Genomic DNA, 18125 nt, shown 5'->3' with positions numbered 1-18125 from the left:
ACACATCCTCTATTAAACAGAAACTAATACTGTGTGAGATCGGATACTGATTTGTTCATGCAAAAATTAATTCCTAAAAAAAAAATAAAAAAAATATCTGCTAGATTAGAGAGGAGGAGGGGATAACATGTGTAGGTCTACACCACACATCTTCAGGCAGAAAAATCTAATTGATGCCATCTATTTACAGGTATTTTATAAATTCATAGTCTAAAATAGTGCATGCACTTGCTAACGTTCCTTTGTTTAAAAAAAAAGGGGGGGTGACCTCTTTTGGAGACAGGATTCCCGTGTGGTGCAAGTAATGAGATCATAGAGAGGGGTGCACAATATATTTCAAACACAGTCATACAGTTATTTAGTATTAGCAGTAGAAGAAATAGTAACATTTGTAAAAAGCTTTTTTTAAAAATATATATTTGCTGACATCCATTATCAGACATAGTTACTGAAACTCTTAATCGCGCACACATTTGAAATTAGAACATTTCAGTAATGAGCACATGCTAAATTTAGAATGCTTATGGGTCCTAAAGTGTTCTTGTTAACTCGAAAATTCTGCACAGTTTTTTTTTTTTTTTTTTTTTAAATGTGTTATCAGAACATGTGATACTGGATCAAGTAATTACACTGTTAACTTCCCAAATTCATTGTACCAAATGACACAAGTAAGATAGTTTGCAATTTCAAGTAGTGTTTATTTTTGTTTACTTTCATTTAGTACTGATGTAATTTGGGCTCATACACTTATTCTGGCAAGCAAAATAATAATAATAATGAAAAATGGAGGAATAATTTTGTTCTGCTGTTAACATAAAAGGGATTCACTGGGTCTGCCCTGGAGACTCTGTAAATCAGATATGAATGGCGAGACTCCAGGGCACTGTCTTACCTCCTGAAGAATGATTATCCCCAGTGGTACCACCCATTTTTGCTCCACAATCAGGAAAGAGACCTGTCCGCTTCCTGTTCCCAGATGATGGCCATATCATCAAGGCAGTAAAGCTCTGGATCTTAGGCTCATATATTATGGCCATAAAAAAATGCCTCATTTTGTAAGCAGTGGCTATCATAGCTTACCTGCTGGGCTTGGTACCGCTGCTGAGCCTGCGACATGTACTGAGCCTGGGGCTGCGGGTACTGAGGCTGCGACTGCTGGTTGTAATATGGCTGTTGGCCTTGTGGGCAGTAGCCACTTACACCTTGCTGACCGTACTGAGGCGGCATCTGTCAGAAGAGCCAAGCAAAGTACACACAAGTCAGGAGGGTGGACTGGAAATGACAGCATATGTAGTTCAGATTAGCTCCACTAGAGCAGACCATGATAGGCCTAACTAGAAGAAAGGTAGCCGAAGAAAACAGAAAGGGCATTACTAGTGTCCTTATTAACCACATCCAAATCGATACTTGACAGAATCTGGCGCAAAGAGCCTAGTTTTAATACACACACACACACGTATTTACTGGTTCATTGTGTATGCAGTAAAATAAAATTACAACAGTCAGCTATTATATGTAATAATGTGACAAATTGTGTGCTCGTGGTATGGATCAACAGCTGACGGACAAAACTCAAACTGAATATTTAACTAACGTTTCACTAAATGTAGAGAAATATTTCCTAAAGGTCAGACAAAATAAACAAAAACCTGACAGTGTCAAACACCACAATAATATAAAACATTGCTTGTGATGTTAGAAAGTATTTATCCTCTCTTGTATACGGCGCTGAATAGATGTCCTTTCAGATTTAACTTATGCAACAAGTTTTCTTAGAGCCATGCAAACCACGTGAAAAGATCATAAAAACACAAAGCATAAAACGAGACGATATTATAGAATGAAATACAGGGATGAATAAAAATTGGTTAACCACGAACTCAAATTATGTGAGTTAAAAAAAAAAAAAAAAAAAAAAAAAAAAAATCAAATGTTTTGACTTCTGAAAAGTTACAATACAAAATGATAACTGAGCCCTTCCGATTACAATATGTAAAGATTAGGGGAAGGGGCTGTAAAATGCCACCCCCTTCTTCTTCCTTTTATTTTTTAATAGAATGCCTTGATAATTAACACTGAATAAAATATTTGGAAAAGAACATAATAGAGGTAAACAAGAGAAATACATTCCAATTAAGATATAAACACTTATATATATATATACCACGAAGAGCTAATGACTCTTGTATTCAAATCCTGCACAAATTCTGTCCTTTTTAAACGCACACATTGAAACAAGTGCAAAAAAAAAATACTCCTTTAATTATATAAAGAAACCAAAAGACAGGATCTCATAAGCCATTAATTAATCACTTTCAGCATTAGCTACTATACATCATATACATGTATATCAACATTCCTTAGAAATCCCTGGATTTTGCCCAAGGCTGCAGAGATTACAGAGGATTCAAAAAATCTAGGTCCCACCCAACTTAATCTCTCTTGGGTTAGTCTTTTACCTCTATAAGAGACAGGTTAACTGTGGGGAATACTCTGGTATGTACCGTGTTTCAGCATCATATAATGTATGCAGTACTTTATGAGTTTAGTATGTTGCTTTACTGCTAGCAACGCAGAGAAGCACTGTGTAGTTTTGGTGTACTAGTTCAGCAAACACGAGCTTTTTGCAGGTGCTTGTAGTCATCTTCTGGCATCAATACTCTATACCACGCAGGGTTTACAAAATTTGGTAACCCATAAAAAAACAGCATAAAAAATTCAATACTAGAGTATTGTTGTAATGGCTCTCACACCAAGAACATAACCTGGATTGGCAGATATTACATGTTTATTAAAAGATTTTAAAGATTTCTTAAAATAAACAGGCTTACAAGCAAAATGCACGAGAGCAATAAGGTTTGCAAACATGCATACCTCATTAAGTGTTCCTTGGACATTACAATGAAAATAAACAAAACAAATATCGAAAAAGGCATTGGAATAAAAACAATAACACCAGAAACCGAAAAAGGCAGAAAAATGCGTAAGTATGTAAAAAGCTGACATTTTTTCAAATTTGATTTCATTATAGGCCTGGAGCTTTGACATTACACAACGAATATACTGGTATTCATAGTACTGTACATGGAGACAAGTTTATCAAATATGATTTAAAAAATACGAATAAATGGCATCATCTACCCACCGAATATTTTTTCTGATGTTAGACCTAATATAAACATGTCAAGTTTGTGGTCATAACGCCGAGACATTTCTGTAAACCTAACAAAGTGAAATGTATTTTAGATTTCCCCCACGGTCGTGTGCTATTAGAATTTAATGAATGTCTGCTGCTATTAAACCCAGGCATTTTATATGCAAGAACACCCATATGCTTGAGCACCATACATCACTCATTGCCTTATGTCCATATGTTTGGTTTTGATATATCATATTTCAGTAGCAACTCTGCGGTATTATTTTAGGCAGTTAGGATAACACTTAAACCAGTGTTAAATAGACTGTAATACTTTGACAGAACATTAAACATATTTTCATTAATGCCTAAATATGTTGTTTTTGTGCTCATTTTGTTAGTTTTACTTGAGCGACAAATGATGCTTAACAGTGGCAGAAAAATATGCAAGTAGATTGTAGACAATACACAGATGAAGAACATTTGAAGTATCATTACTCTCATTTATTTATATTGGTTCAATAATTTACACAACATTTTCCATAGTGCAGGATATGACAAGTTCAAATAGACAGATACAAATAAATACACTGAGTAAGCCCTTAGTGTTATAGATTGCCACGTACAATTTCACCCACAATCATGCAATCTTAGAAATCAATAAACCACGATAATTTAAAACACATATACATAAACATGTATATACATACCCATAAAAGTGGATTCACTGATTCTAGTCTTACTAATACTTCATCTTAGACTGTTAGCATGCATGTTAGCATGCGAGTGGTGGGTATTTAGAGTAATTCCAATATTCCCAGCTATCGCTTGGCTTCAATGAGTTGACATTCATAAAAGGATTGTAGTAGGCATCACAGTTATATATATATATATATATATATATATATATATATATATATCATACACATTTACATATACACACACAAACGGGGAAAAAACTAGGAAAGAAATCTGTTCCACAAGTACCCACATGAGCTAATCTTGTTCAACATTTTTATAATAGCTACAGTGATAATAACTGGGGCTTGATTTCTGACAGCTATTGTAATTAGGTTTTTCCAGAAACTCTTAAGTCCAGGTAAATATTTTGCATAGGGAATCTATGCTGTTTGTTACAAATTAATGTAACAAAGTAAGAAGCAGAATACTTTTACCTGACACTACTTAATAGCATATCTACCAAACTGTGAGTTTGCAGGAAAGCCAATCACGCTGAAGTTGGTTCTACTTTCTACTTTTCCATTAAATCCTAAATTGTATTAAATGAATAGTGAATGTAATTAGTAATGTAATGAAACAGTAGATGTGGACTGAATCCCGAGTTTCAATCAGTCCTAAACTGGTCATTAACTAAGATCCTAAGAGAATTGTCCATAACCTTATTAAAATGATTTTTAAAATGGCCTTTCTAATTCTATCAAAGGTCTTCTGTCTTTGTAGAATTTCTCTACTACTTTTTGTTTCCCTTTCTATCACTAATAAGTCACTTAAGACTTCCAATAGCACTTCCATTGCAAGCTTTCTCCACTCTCGTCTATGAGAATGGTAAATTATATATGAAACACTACCATCTTTTCTCTATTCAAGAAAAGTGATAAATTGAATGGCTTTGACCTGAAGTGAAAAAGAGGGCAGGCATGGTAAAAGCATTTTAACGTGGTACGCGTGTGTTTTGTCTTCTCTATGAGAATCGCACAGTCAATGGTTTGCCGCACTCTGTTCATTTCCTTTTCTAGGTCCAGAACTCATTTACCTTTTTGGCTGCAGGTTATTCCATTAAAGCTAATTTGTGTTATGCATTGCAAAACGTGACTTTCAAGGAAAGAGAAGTCCGTATTTGCCATTAGCTTACAGTTAACACAAAACTGTGTAATTGTAGCTTTCGGGGAAAGAGCTTCCACACTTTACTTATTCCTTAAAGATTTCATACAGGGCAATTCATGACTGACATACAGATACTGGTGCAACGGTGTTCCTTTATTTCTTATGTTATAAACACATACATCTCTCTCTCATACACACACGGCAACAGAGAGTATCCTTTGCAATATTGCTGTTGTATATTGCATTGCTTTGTCTTCTTTCTTATATTTTGTGAATAAAAATTGCATATAGGGCTTTATCAGTCCATTTATGAATTATCTACGAGAAGACATTTTGCTAAAAATTCAGTTTGGCTGATAATATACATTTTATTTCCTGGTACTAATATACACCAACAAATCAGTTAGTTATCTTACAACAGTATCATTGTGGGCAACACGTGTTTATACCGGTAAGGAACTGAAAGACTACCACACAGTTAAATGTTTTAAAATGTATGTTTTATAAGGGACTAAATGCAAAAAAACATTAAAGAAATAAGCTGCTGAAAGTCAAAAGGATGGACGGGTGGTTGGACACTACTGTACACCCTCTATGGACACAGCTGAATGCCACTCCTTGGCTGGAGAGAAATCACAGCTACTTTGTTAAAGCCGGTTTGATAGGAGGAGATGCCTAGGCCTTTTCTGCAGAGAGCCAGATGCCAAACTGGAAATGCCAAAGGGAGATTTTCAGGCAATCTAAAGAGATAACCTCTACTGAGACGGCAATGTCAGCTTTGTAACCTCATGACTGAACATGAGTGGTGAGCGCAGGATTAAAGGAAGAGTGCTTTGGGAGTTAGAAAACGAGAATGGAAAAGACAAGAAAAGCGAAAGCAGCCGTGATTACCATGTGATTAGCAGGCTGCTCAAATTCACAGACGCCAACTTATAAGTATCCTTTGAAAAAGCTACTAACAAGTTACATGAAGGAGAATTATGTGAACAACCAGAAGACCGTAGAATACGACAGCAAGTATTTTAATCTGTGTTCACCGATGACCTTGGATATAGTTAGATTTTCATGTAACATAGCAAGCAGGTATTTTGTAGGGTGAGGCGTTCTGCTAAGCTTCAAGCTATACTGGAAAGAATGCTTTAGAAACTTACAAAAAGTTGTAACGGCTGTATATCAAACAAGATCGCCAATGTAATTCCACAACAGCATCATCTCTGTGTTCACTCACTGTGCTTATTTCCTGATTCTTAGATTACAAATGTTTCCCCCCACCATTCTAATGTCCAGTCTGACATTATCAGACATCTCTCGCGCACAAAAAACTAAGCCAGAAGACATGTTTTTTGTGGGTTTTTTTTTTAAACCTCTTTTAAAATTGTGGCTTTCTACAGCAAACCAATTTGTGGAAATCCACAAAAAAAAAAAAAAATAAGTTCCTTCAACCCTGAAGTACTAGAACATAAAACTCCAGAAAAAGAAAAAAAGAAAAACAACTGTGTATAAACCTGGGCTAAACAGTGGTATAATTCAGCCCTGGTTACAGGATTAGAAAGCTTTTAAACTGGAAGGATATACAAGGTTTGGCGTAGATACATGGCGTTTAAAAATAATGTTTTCAAACTTCCAAAAGACCATATACTTATGTTACCATTAATATGTGACCTACTGTAATATGAACAATTACAGCACAGAATGAAGAAAGCAATGCAGTTACATTTCTCACAAATAAGCTTATATAACAATAAACACATTAAAATATGCATTTCAGTCAGCACCCAAAGACATTGTTTCCTTTTTAAATAACCTAACTTGTAATTTTATATCTACTTGTATCTACCGTTATCATGAAGCTAGCGAGCAGTGCATTGTCCATTAATCCATCGAAGGGGTTAAAATATAAAGCCCAGCATGCACATAACAGGGGATGCGTAGTTCTTCTAGACGCCTTTGAATCAGATTTATTGGAGAACTACAGGAAGGACAAAGGGAGAGCAGCTGGCTCTTTAATATGCAATCTAATAACATGAAAACCGTAACAACATTTTTATTCAGATGCTATTATCCCGCGACAAAGCTAGAATGAATCTTATGGAGGACAAGAGAATTAGAGAGGAGGTTTCTAACAGAGAATTAATTTTGATGGCTGAAAAGGCATATCGTTTTACTACATTCTTAGAAACGGAAGAGTCATGTAAGTAACACAAGAGAAGAAAAATATATACATAAAAAATTGCATCTCACAATAGTTTCCTTAACTGTATGTGAAGGGTATCACCACTGATAATATTTCCCCACAGGCGGCTCCAATCTAATTTCCTACAGATCACAATGCATCAGAAAAAAAAATATCTTTCCGTCGCCCCCACAGGCAAAAAATTTAAGGGACGACATGTATTACACAGATAGTAAACAATGTTAAAGAAGAAAAAAAAAAAAAAAGTCGCATGAGAATCAGACAGAAAGCTCCAAAATATACGCTAGCAGACATGCCATGTTTTAATATTCTACACATTTTTCTAGCATAGATGGGTATGCTATTTCTATGTTGATCTTATCAAATCCAGTCATTTAATAAGAAGGTTAAAAAAAGGGTAGCAATCTGGAATGAAATTTTTAATTTTACTGCGCAATACCAGTGTTTTTACAGGCAATCTTAAGTCATCAGTAACTAAAAGGTAAAACACATATTATACCGTACATTTACATTGTTACGTGTCATACCAACATATCTTTCCTAAGGTGAAAAAACAAGCGCAACCTAGAGATAGATATATAGATATATATAGATATAGATATATATATATAGATAGATATATATATCTATATCTATATATATATATATATATATAGATATAGATATATATAGATATAGATATATATATATAGATAGATATATATATCTATATCTATATATATATATATATAGATATAGATATATATATCTATATCTATATATATATATATAGTTAAGGTAAAAAAAATGGAAACACTGGAAAAGAAACGGAGCAGAATATACAAATGTTTGCACCGAGCTCATAGCTTATTTTCCTGTTGGTGAGATTAATTTTTGAAGATGGCATGCTACAGTCACTCTATGACAATTGTAATAAATTAATCTAGCAACCTTGATGTATTGTCTGATGGTTGAGGAAAAAAATATATAACAGGAAAATAGATCACAAAATAACATGACAAAATCGTCATCTTTACTACTAGTTCTGTTTGATGGACATCTGCAGCCCACGTGGTCTGGTCAAGCGCAACATGTTGGCAAGAATTTTGCTTTTTCAGCTGACATCACATGAAAATGCTTTAAGTGCTTGTAAATGTTAATTCGCATTTATAAAGGTACTCTATAGCCATCATATGCACTGTGCTGCCCGCTGCAAATGCATTGGTGGTACTCTTACGTGAGCCTCTAATGCACTTGCACAGAAAATGATTTCAACGGGGGAGCTGTCTTGCTTCAAGCAGTGGCATGAAACATCAGACCACCAAAGAGATGTTCCACAGCAGCTTCTCCATAAGATAAATACTTATATTTATTGTATGTTTTTCCTTGTGTACTAGCGTGTTGTATGCCAGCTCACAATATATATTTAATACTAAGCATAATCCTACCTTTATTCTACCATTTTACAGGAGGTGGGAGCCTAAAGGTGATGTTTCACTTAGCCAAAACATTAACTGCACCCCCTTGTATGATATACAAATGAGCCTTAGCAGTCATTTGTGCCCTTTGGAGGTTTGATCACACAAGAATAAAAAGCACAGAAACTTAAGGTTTTTTTTTGTTTCTATGGCAACAGCCCATCAGTGCCTGATGTCCGTTAAGCGTTCCTAATAAAAATCATCATCCCATCAGGGATGGCTTTGAGCATTCAACAGGAATGAGGTTTCTTGTGTTGAATTTAGTTACAAGATTTGGAATAAAATAAAAAAAAATGTCACACTATAAAGCCACTGGATTTTCACTGTATTACTTTTTACAGTAAAACGGGCCATAAATCCCAACTTTCCCAAAAGGGAGTTCAGTTTTTATGTTTTATGCATCTGCTTGGCTCTGCTTTTAGGTGTGATTTGTATTAGCTCCTATTCTTAAAGAACATTAAACACCCTCAAAGCCAGTAAAAAAAATACAACATAATGAAGTGAGACAGGTAGAAACGAATTGGTTAACCCCCTAAGGACGGTCCCTAAACCCATTGAAAACAATGCATTTTGAGCATGTAGGGGCTTTGTCATTAAGGGGTTAAGGAAAAGATATGCTGCTGTTTAGAGAAGTAAAAACAAACAAACAAATAGATGTGTTTTATATAATGTAGTAAAGAAGGGGATGCTGACATAATATGGCAGATCCATTAGATAGACTACAATGCTACAATATCATCATCTTTTATTCATACAGTGGCAACAATTCACGCAGCGCTTCTTACAATACATATATTGCATAACAAACCTAGAACTGACAGACTAAGACAAACCAATGCATTAGGTAAGGATGGCTGCTTCCTAGCTTATAATAGAAAACAATACTGTACTAGAAATTAGGGTATGTGACAAAGGGCTACAGCATATGCAAATCGGGAATTAAAAAAGGGCCTCACTAGTCTGTTTTTTGAAGATATTTGCTATTGTATGTCACATGAGAGGAAAAAAACCCCGATAAAATAAGGATGTTGCTGGCAGCCCTTTGAGGATGGTGATGGCTTAAGCTGCATCATTTAGACTTTTAAGGGAAGTGGTGTTTCACGATATAAAAAAAAAAGAGGAAATTGAGGACTATAATTATGTTACATTATTATCCTCACCATGATCATTACAAATCAATTTACAAAATCTGTCGCACAAAGGGTCTGTGGGGAAAAAAGGCTTCTCCGATGATCCATATTTTAATTATGGTAATATATATCAGGAGACCATAGATGTGTTCATAATGGTAGCAGGAAAGACACCACATTTTTTAACGTGTTACTAAAAACCCCAAAGTGATATTAATATATACATACTGCACTGCCAAATATTATGTGCAAACACGTCGGTGTTATTTTAGGTGGGTACGGCCACACCACAGTAATAATGTGTTTTACATACAAAACTCATAACATAATACTGTTGTAATGCAGCATGTCTTAAAGATGACGTTTCATGGGAAAAAAATATATTTTTCTTTGAACATTATATATATATATATATATATATATATATATATATATATATATATATATATATATATATATATATATATATATATATATATATATATATATATGTGTCTTTATCTGTAGACTTTTCCTGGCCAAACACCGCCCTGAGCTGATTCTTCATGGCATGCTAATGAAGTGCATTCCTCCATAGATTCTTCCATAATTAGTCAAATTAACCATCTGAGTAATTAAGACTAAGCCATTCTGTTGTTCATCATAAAGCAGAAAAATATGCTGCTGTCTGAAAACATATTACGCAAAAACTAGAACTGTTGTAAAATAGGAAACATGCTTTTTTTTCACATTTATATTATGAAACAAATAGTAAAAGTTATTCTTTAAAGCAAAAGGGTTAAAAGGGAAAGCTAACTGTATAATAAATAACAGAAACACTAACAATGTGTTGCTCCTCCCAATTCAAAAATGCTTAAAAAGGTTTGTTAAAGAAATGCATTTTCTGCGGATTAAGCTGGTTAGGGGTTGCTTTTTGGAAACCATCTGTGAAGTGCAACTGCTCTTTAAATAATTAGTACAAAATACAAATTATGCAAATGTCTTCACAGTAAGGGTTGTGATGCATACATGCATAATATGGAGAAAATAATCAACATTCCCATATTTATAACACGTGGGGGGAATTAATTAAAACTACAATGTCACAGTATAGAAAAGGGCGCTTTATATCTCACATTCATTAAAAATATTACAAACATGTAAGATACTGAAATTGTAATCAAGCAATAATAATCTGACTGGGTCAAAAAGTCATGGATGCTTGGTTGAATGTTTTTTTATTTCTTTTTTTTTTTTTAAAGGGAAAATCCAACCAAAATGTTTTATTATTTTATTTATAGCATTACATTAAAAAAATGAGCTTTCAAGTTCTAGTTTTTAGATAACACTTTCAGGAAATGCATATTAACCATTGTTGTTTTAGCTCGGTTATCTTAGCCCAATCTACTAGGTAAAGACCCTGACTCCTCATTATTATTATTTATTGTTTCATACAGTGCCATCCTATTCCGTAGCGCTGTACAATGAGTAGACAGGACATAACAAGTAGTATGTAATGTAACAACTTGACTTACAGAAACAACAGGTGGGGAAGGCCCAACTCAAACTTGTGATGTTACCTTGTGGTAAACAATAGGACGACTTAGTCTTAATCATCCTAGACTGACACTTTCATAAAAGTCTACGGAGCAAAGAATTTCATTGTACACGTGGGACTTCATTACAATTGCCATAAAAAATAAAATGGTATTTGAGCAGGGAAATTCATTCAAAACATCAATGGCAGCCTGTGTATGTTTATTGGAACGAAAAAGAAGAAAACAAAGCTTTCTTCAATGCTAAACTACTTTATTGTAGCCATCACTGTATTTAATGCTCAAAAGATTTGTTTTATGGAACCAGGAAGGTATTGTTCCATAAAACGAAGATAAAATAACTCAGGAGCCATGGCCATTGTTGTTTCCATTGTTCCTGCCTCACTCCAATACTTCTCTTACACAGTCAGTGTGTATTATTTTCCCATTTTAGATAAAACTGTGTCCCCACAAAACTAGTACCAATAAATCATTAGACATTTTGTTTGTGAACACTTTGTTTAACACACGTCTCAGAAACCCAGAGCCAAGAAAAAGCACATTAGGTGATTTCCTTGCCTATGTGCTGTGATGTGTTATTTGAATAAAATTCTGTACTACAGATGGTGCTTTTTATAATTGTATAAAGTGTGGCATTCGAGAGGACAGCAGAACACAAGAGAAAGCAAAACATACAAGAGATGAGATCAGAGAAATAAGTTGAGGAAATTGGTCACACTATTACAATGTTTAATCTTTCAAGGTAACCCGATAAGTGCAGCACAACAGCAGCACTAGGTGTGACTCTATAAGAAAAGACAACCTTTAGGGTAAAACCAAGCCATTTACAAACATCTCCCAGACTTTGATCACTTTTGCTGTGCACCTCAACCCGATTTAGCAATCATATCTCTTTCCATAGGCTGCACATCTCTTTAATGCTCGCTTAAGTACGAGTTCCTTAATTCCACGTGGGTCCTTGACCACTCCAGGAAGATAAGATGAAAATAACCTTGACACAAATTTGGTATAAATCCGGAAGGGGCATAGGTGAAGTATAGTTAGTGTTTCTTTCACTAGCCCAGACAATTCAAAAGAGAAGCAACAGGCATAGTTCGGATTTATCAATACTACTGTAGATATTAGCATGTGTAATTTCAGGCAAAATGTCTTTGGTCAAAATGCATGATTACATTAAAATTTTATAAAGTGCTAAATTGTTTCATTCAATAATGATTTCACGCCCCTACTGCCATAACAAAAGAAATACTCATAATCAGCCAATGCATAGCAATGCTTTACTTTGGCACATCTAGGAATAAAGCTTGTAAATCCCAATGGTCTGATGAACAGACACACAGTTTTCATAATTCTAACATCGTGCTCCATGGCTGGCTGAATGTCGGGCCTATGCCAAGCTAGAGTTTTCCATTTGAATGACATATGGATCCAGTCAGCCAAAGAGATGTTAGAACATTAAATGCCACAAACAGACCGTAGAAGCATGCAAAGTACCAAATTAGTGATCACGCAACCATGCACACTTCAGGATCTCATTTAACTCCCTGAAGAAGAAAAAAAAACAGCTTTAACTACATATAACTCTAAAACGCCAATTCCACAAATGCGGTTGCTATTTTATAGCTTCAGGACTCAAGCCTAGATTGGTAATTGCGTAAGCTAATTCAGGATGATGGGAGTTGAGATGAAACAGAATATGGAGAGCTACAGGTTAAACGCTGCGGTAAGATGAGGAACTACATTTTTCCCCTTCACAAGCTTAACATCAGTTGGAACCTGCCTAGATGCGTTTCCAAATGAAAAGTATAAAAGTACCATTTAGTCCAGAGAAGGGGAAAAACAATAGACAATGCAGATGACAAGGTCAACTACAGGTAGTATGTATACTTGGGGGAACAGGGTGAAGCTAAAAATCTTGCCATGCTCAGCCACAACGCATAGTTATGTTGCTAGAATGAACTGAAATTAGCTACTTTATCAATAAAAGCTTAGACTCCTTGGTTCTCCCAGACAGTAGATACTCATTTTTCTCCTTCAAATCCATAGGGTGCAATGTTAAACTAGTTGTCATTTTTCCGTCAATTTATAATCAGAAGGTTTCAACAAAACATGAACTCCATATTGGTGTACTTGTGTCATTCATATTTATTAAGAGCCAAAATCGTTACACAAATGTTTGGGGGTCTTATAACCCTTTAACAATGTATTTAACCAGTAGGCAAGAGATGGTATACGTGCCCTGTTGGTTCACGTAATGTTCAACACTTAAATGCATATTGTTCCAAGAGTTCCTCTTTTCATAAAAAAAAAAATGTATATAAATAAACTGGCTCCCAATTATGTTTGTCAGGCTACAAGCATTTCCCAAGTTCCGTAACAGGGTGCTTGAGTCAAAACGGGCAGATCGCTAGATAAGAATAGCAGACTACAGTATTTGGATGCCTGCCACAGTTAAACAGAGCTTCCTTCAAAAAAATAATTACTACCCAAAATGTTTTTATGACAAATAAGTCTCGTCGATAGGAAATTCAGAGGAAAAAATAAGCACTGTAGCACAAGTCAATAATGTTTATCTCATTAATTAATGCTATTTTTGGCACACAGTGCTAAAATTATGTGTAGACTGGGCTGACTCATTCCATCAGCAAAGGGGTACGAGAGGACATTTGGAGCACATCAAAGCGCTTTCTCATTGAAAAAAAATATATTGGGCTGTATTCAAAAACTGATGTCATAAATTAGAATGCTTACTAAAATGGGTGTCTAGCGACTTAGTAAAAATATATAAATAACACTACAGTTATAATGCAGTTTTCACCATATTATAATTAGGTTTGCAATCAGACTGGGATATCTTGCATATATTATTTTAACACATTGGTGAGGAATGTTTGCATTGCTGACAGCCTCCATTCAATTAAATAAACTGTGCTTCATTCAAACATTGCTTGTTAAGTTTACCAAGAGCAGTTACTGCCCGCCTCCTAGGAGGCAGCACCACCTGAGTGCATGCACAGGAATTGGGAGTATACGACTCCACTCCCCCAAATGCTTTATCCACAAAAGGAAGAATCCAATCCTACCAACACCAGTCTGGTTTGATGGTTCAATAGCCTGCTACGTCAGAAAAATCCATCAGTTGGGATGGGATTAGACTCCTCTCAGTATGATTCTCATAGAAACGAGAGGTTGTCAGATAATGAACAATTATTTACTATGTAATACCTTAATGGAGGCTCTGAAAGTCAAATACCATTGTTAGAAGGCATATTACTTGCAAGTTGAATATATGACTTCATTTCAAACATTAAGAATAAAATAAAGAGATGGTATCACATGAACAACGTGTTTGCTATTGAGTAGAGGACAATATATCAGTTATAAGAGTATGCCAGTCACTTCATACCAAAGAGATAAATAAATCATATGTTGCAGTTGAGCAGAATGCTAAGAGACTTTGATACGGCTGGTTAAGAGTATTACTTTTTAGAACAGTCTGGCCACTTCTGTAATTGTATTGATTACAATGAATAACCAAAGCAGACAGAATCCAAATTAAGCAGATTATGCTTTATTCACAGTGGTGTATTGCATGTAAGGTTGCAACATTTCATGAAACATCATTTAGGACTTTTACAAAAAAATAAAAAATAAAAAAAAAAGTATCATTTTATTCTATTAAATAGTAAGCATGTTTCTAAAATAAAATAAAAACAAACCTAAAACAATGACTTTATATATAAATGTTATACGATATTGCGATCTGGCACAACACAATTTTCTGCATGAACACTTAACAGAAAATACCGCTGTAGATAGACCTTCCCATTTTATTTTTAGAAAATTGGTTATTTTATGTAATTATAAAAATCACTGCAAAGTAATAATATAGAATATAATCAATTATATAAATATCAGCTTCAGGCAGTATACACTATATCTCTTCTCCTTAAGGCTGAAAAGTTCAGCCACTTTTCTAGCCTGAAAATTCACTTATGTCAATACGGACAATATCCTGCTATAAACGCACTAAAGGTTGAAATTCTAGTCACAGGCCTACAGATAAGGACACAAGATATGTCACTTTGTCATACGTTACGTACTGTTACATGAGCTATATCATTCGCACATGGCTGCTTTTTGTACATCTCCTTGAGCCAGTAGGAATGTTTGATTTTATTAACCAGGCCTCATAAGCATCTCAATACTAAAAATAATCATTAAAACCACTTGTTCCCAGAGAGGAATCCGCAGGATTTATGCCATGCTGATGGTCCTTGAGGACTAGAGTTGAGCAGCCTACAAGATGTCTCCAAGATGACAGGTGCACTTTAAGTAGATGTACAACGCTCCTATTTCCCAAAGGGTTAGGGAGAGAGTAATTTGTCAAAAATGTAAAAACCCTCCAACAACCACACTTAGAGACCTATGTTTTTCTCTGGAGATGTTTTCAAAAGGACACCAATCAATTAAAGCCAATTCACAAAAGAGCTACAATGATGTATGTTGTGAAGCATAAACTTAGAAAACCACGATTAAGATATGTATAGCCAGGGGAATAGATGGAGAAGGACAAAAAAATTAAATATAAAACATAATTCCATATCTAGTAGATGGTCTGAAAACCACTTGTGCATGGATATTTAAAACCACACTTACATGGGCATGAAATGCATACCGTACAGCAAAATCAGGTTAAGAGCGACCTTAAGACATGGTAAATCGTTTCATGCAAGTTTCTCCTGCAACATGGGCCATGCTGGCACAATGTATATCTAGATGACTTCGCTAAGGTTGAAGGAACACTCCAGCCATCTTATGCACTTCCTAACATATTGATAGAAATAAAGGGTGCCTTTTAAATGTGATATTACATTTAATGCATAAATATATGTTTTTAGGAAGATTTGGGTGTCTGCAAGGTGAGCTATCTGGTTTTACAATGTGAAGTCATTTGCATATTAATGTACGACAAAGGGTTTTAGATTCAAAGGCTCCAATAGAGATGGCATACTCTCAAGGGAGTCAGACAGCTGAAGCAGAAGATGCTGTATTTTCACATAGACCATCCATCTCCTACATAACTGGGACAAACAGGAACTCTCTGGAAAGAGGGGTTGGGTGAACCACTTTCTGGGAGGTACAAGGGATTCTGGGATAAACAGTTAGGGGCTACAATACCCAGTCTAAGAAAAGAGAGCGCAGTGAACAGAAGTGTTCCGAGTAGGAGACTCAGATGAAGCTGCGCAAGATGGCGCCCAAGAGAAGCCTGTAAGCTGGGAGAGGTTTCCCAAGAATGAAGAAGAAATTGAAAATGACATGATCAATTTAATGCTTAAGTATGCCTTTTGTTGTGTTTTATTATTAAATGTTTTGTGTATGTTATGTTTTATAACCTGTAGCAGTGAACCAATTCCATTATGTTTTTCTATACACTGTATTTGAGTTTTATTCGTCACACATTCCCTAAAAGCATAACCTAGTAAGAGGGTCATAATTTCTTACAATACTGTATGATTGTTGCAGGGTCCCTTTAAATGTTCTTAGTACCCCTCTTGTATATGGGGGTATCCTGCAGAATCCCTTCACGCTTTTTGCCTCTTTCCTCTTCCCCACTAGATGCAAGTGATATACTTACCACCATACCTGGGAAAGCTCCGGGTAGCCGGAGCCCAGAAGTTCCTAGGTATGCTTACCACTAGTCAGCACCAGCGCTCATTTCAATGACAGTTGTTTTCTGCCACTGTTTGGCATGAAGGAAGAGGGCAGCTGCAGCAACAGAGCTGCATCTTCTGTGTCAGGTTAGTGCATTCATTTTCCTTTTGAAGATTGCATATTAAACAATTCATACTTTAATATGCATTTTCTTCTTCACAGAAGTGTCAAGTGCAGTAAACTGTTCTTTCAAGAAACCATGACATTTCACTAACCTGGCTTCTCTAGCATAAGAAACACGTCTACCAAAATACAGTAATGTTGGTATCAAGGCATTTTTCACTGCCACCAACCAAGTCTAGCTATGTTTTATGATACGATAAAGCACATAAACTCGCACCCTTCAAAACATTGCATTTATTAGCATATTTTATTACGAATACCGTTTAATGCAGGCTGAACACAGCAATTTTAACCGTGTGGAAATTATCTAGAAATTTTCAAAAGAGGTTGTTAATACACTATATAATTTAAGATTAACATAACGCATGAGCAATAACAATCACTAAACTTGGTTCCATGCGAGGGAGAAAAATCGTGTGTCAAAAGACACAGAACTCTACATAATGTAGACAAGTGCATGTTACAAACCTCATTACATCTGTATTCCCAAGTATTCAAAGTAAAGGATGCTTTACTTCCACCTAGGGGAGAGACAACTAAATGTCTCTGTACATACAAAAAGTCCATTCAAAAAAAAAGTCTGCAAATGTGAGGTCACTGCCACATTCTTGTGAAATATTTGAAACAAAGGTATCTTGTGTCAGTTGCTAGATTTGTTTGACTGTTGGTGTATTAAGAGAGGCTACTAGCCAAAATTCCTTAAAGAGAAACCCGAAGGCAGACTAACTGGTGGCCTCTGAAAGCTCATCCCAGACTGCATGATGTAGAGTTTATTGCATAAACCTGCTTCTATTTACAACGAAAGCTTCATGATGTCCTTGCAAACTGTGTTATATGCATAATCTTGCAAAAAAATATTCAGACCTCCACCAATAGTTCTGTATTACAGAACTACAAATCGAATTGTATTCAAAAAATGTTGAAACTCAAAATTAAATTTATGAAATTCAGTTATATTGGAGAATCAGTAAGGGATCTGAACACATTTGT

General features: G+C 35.2%; 1 protein-coding gene across 3 annotated transcripts in view; it reads right to left on the bottom strand.

Moving 5' to 3' along the window:
* ARID1B (AT-rich interaction domain 1B) overlaps positions 1-18125 on the bottom strand; it is a 157900-nt gene that overhangs the window by 113870 nt on the left and 25905 nt on the right. For all 3 annotated transcript variants that reach the window (XM_053461266.1, XM_053461267.1, XM_053461268.1), the window contains exon 3: positions 1081-1227. In XM_053461266.1, the coding sequence (XP_053317241.1) occupies positions 1081-1227 (147 nt within the window). The remainder of the gene's footprint in view (positions 1-1080; positions 1228-18125) is intronic.

The sequence above is a fragment of the Spea bombifrons genome, chromosome 3, assembly GCF_027358695.1.
Source record: "Spea bombifrons isolate aSpeBom1 chromosome 3, aSpeBom1.2.pri, whole genome shotgun sequence".
Taxonomy (NCBI): Eukaryota; Metazoa; Chordata; class Amphibia; order Anura; family Pelobatidae; genus Spea; species Spea bombifrons.
Note: the sequence above shows the minus strand (reverse complement) of the source record. Positions and strands in the feature narration are given on the sequence as shown.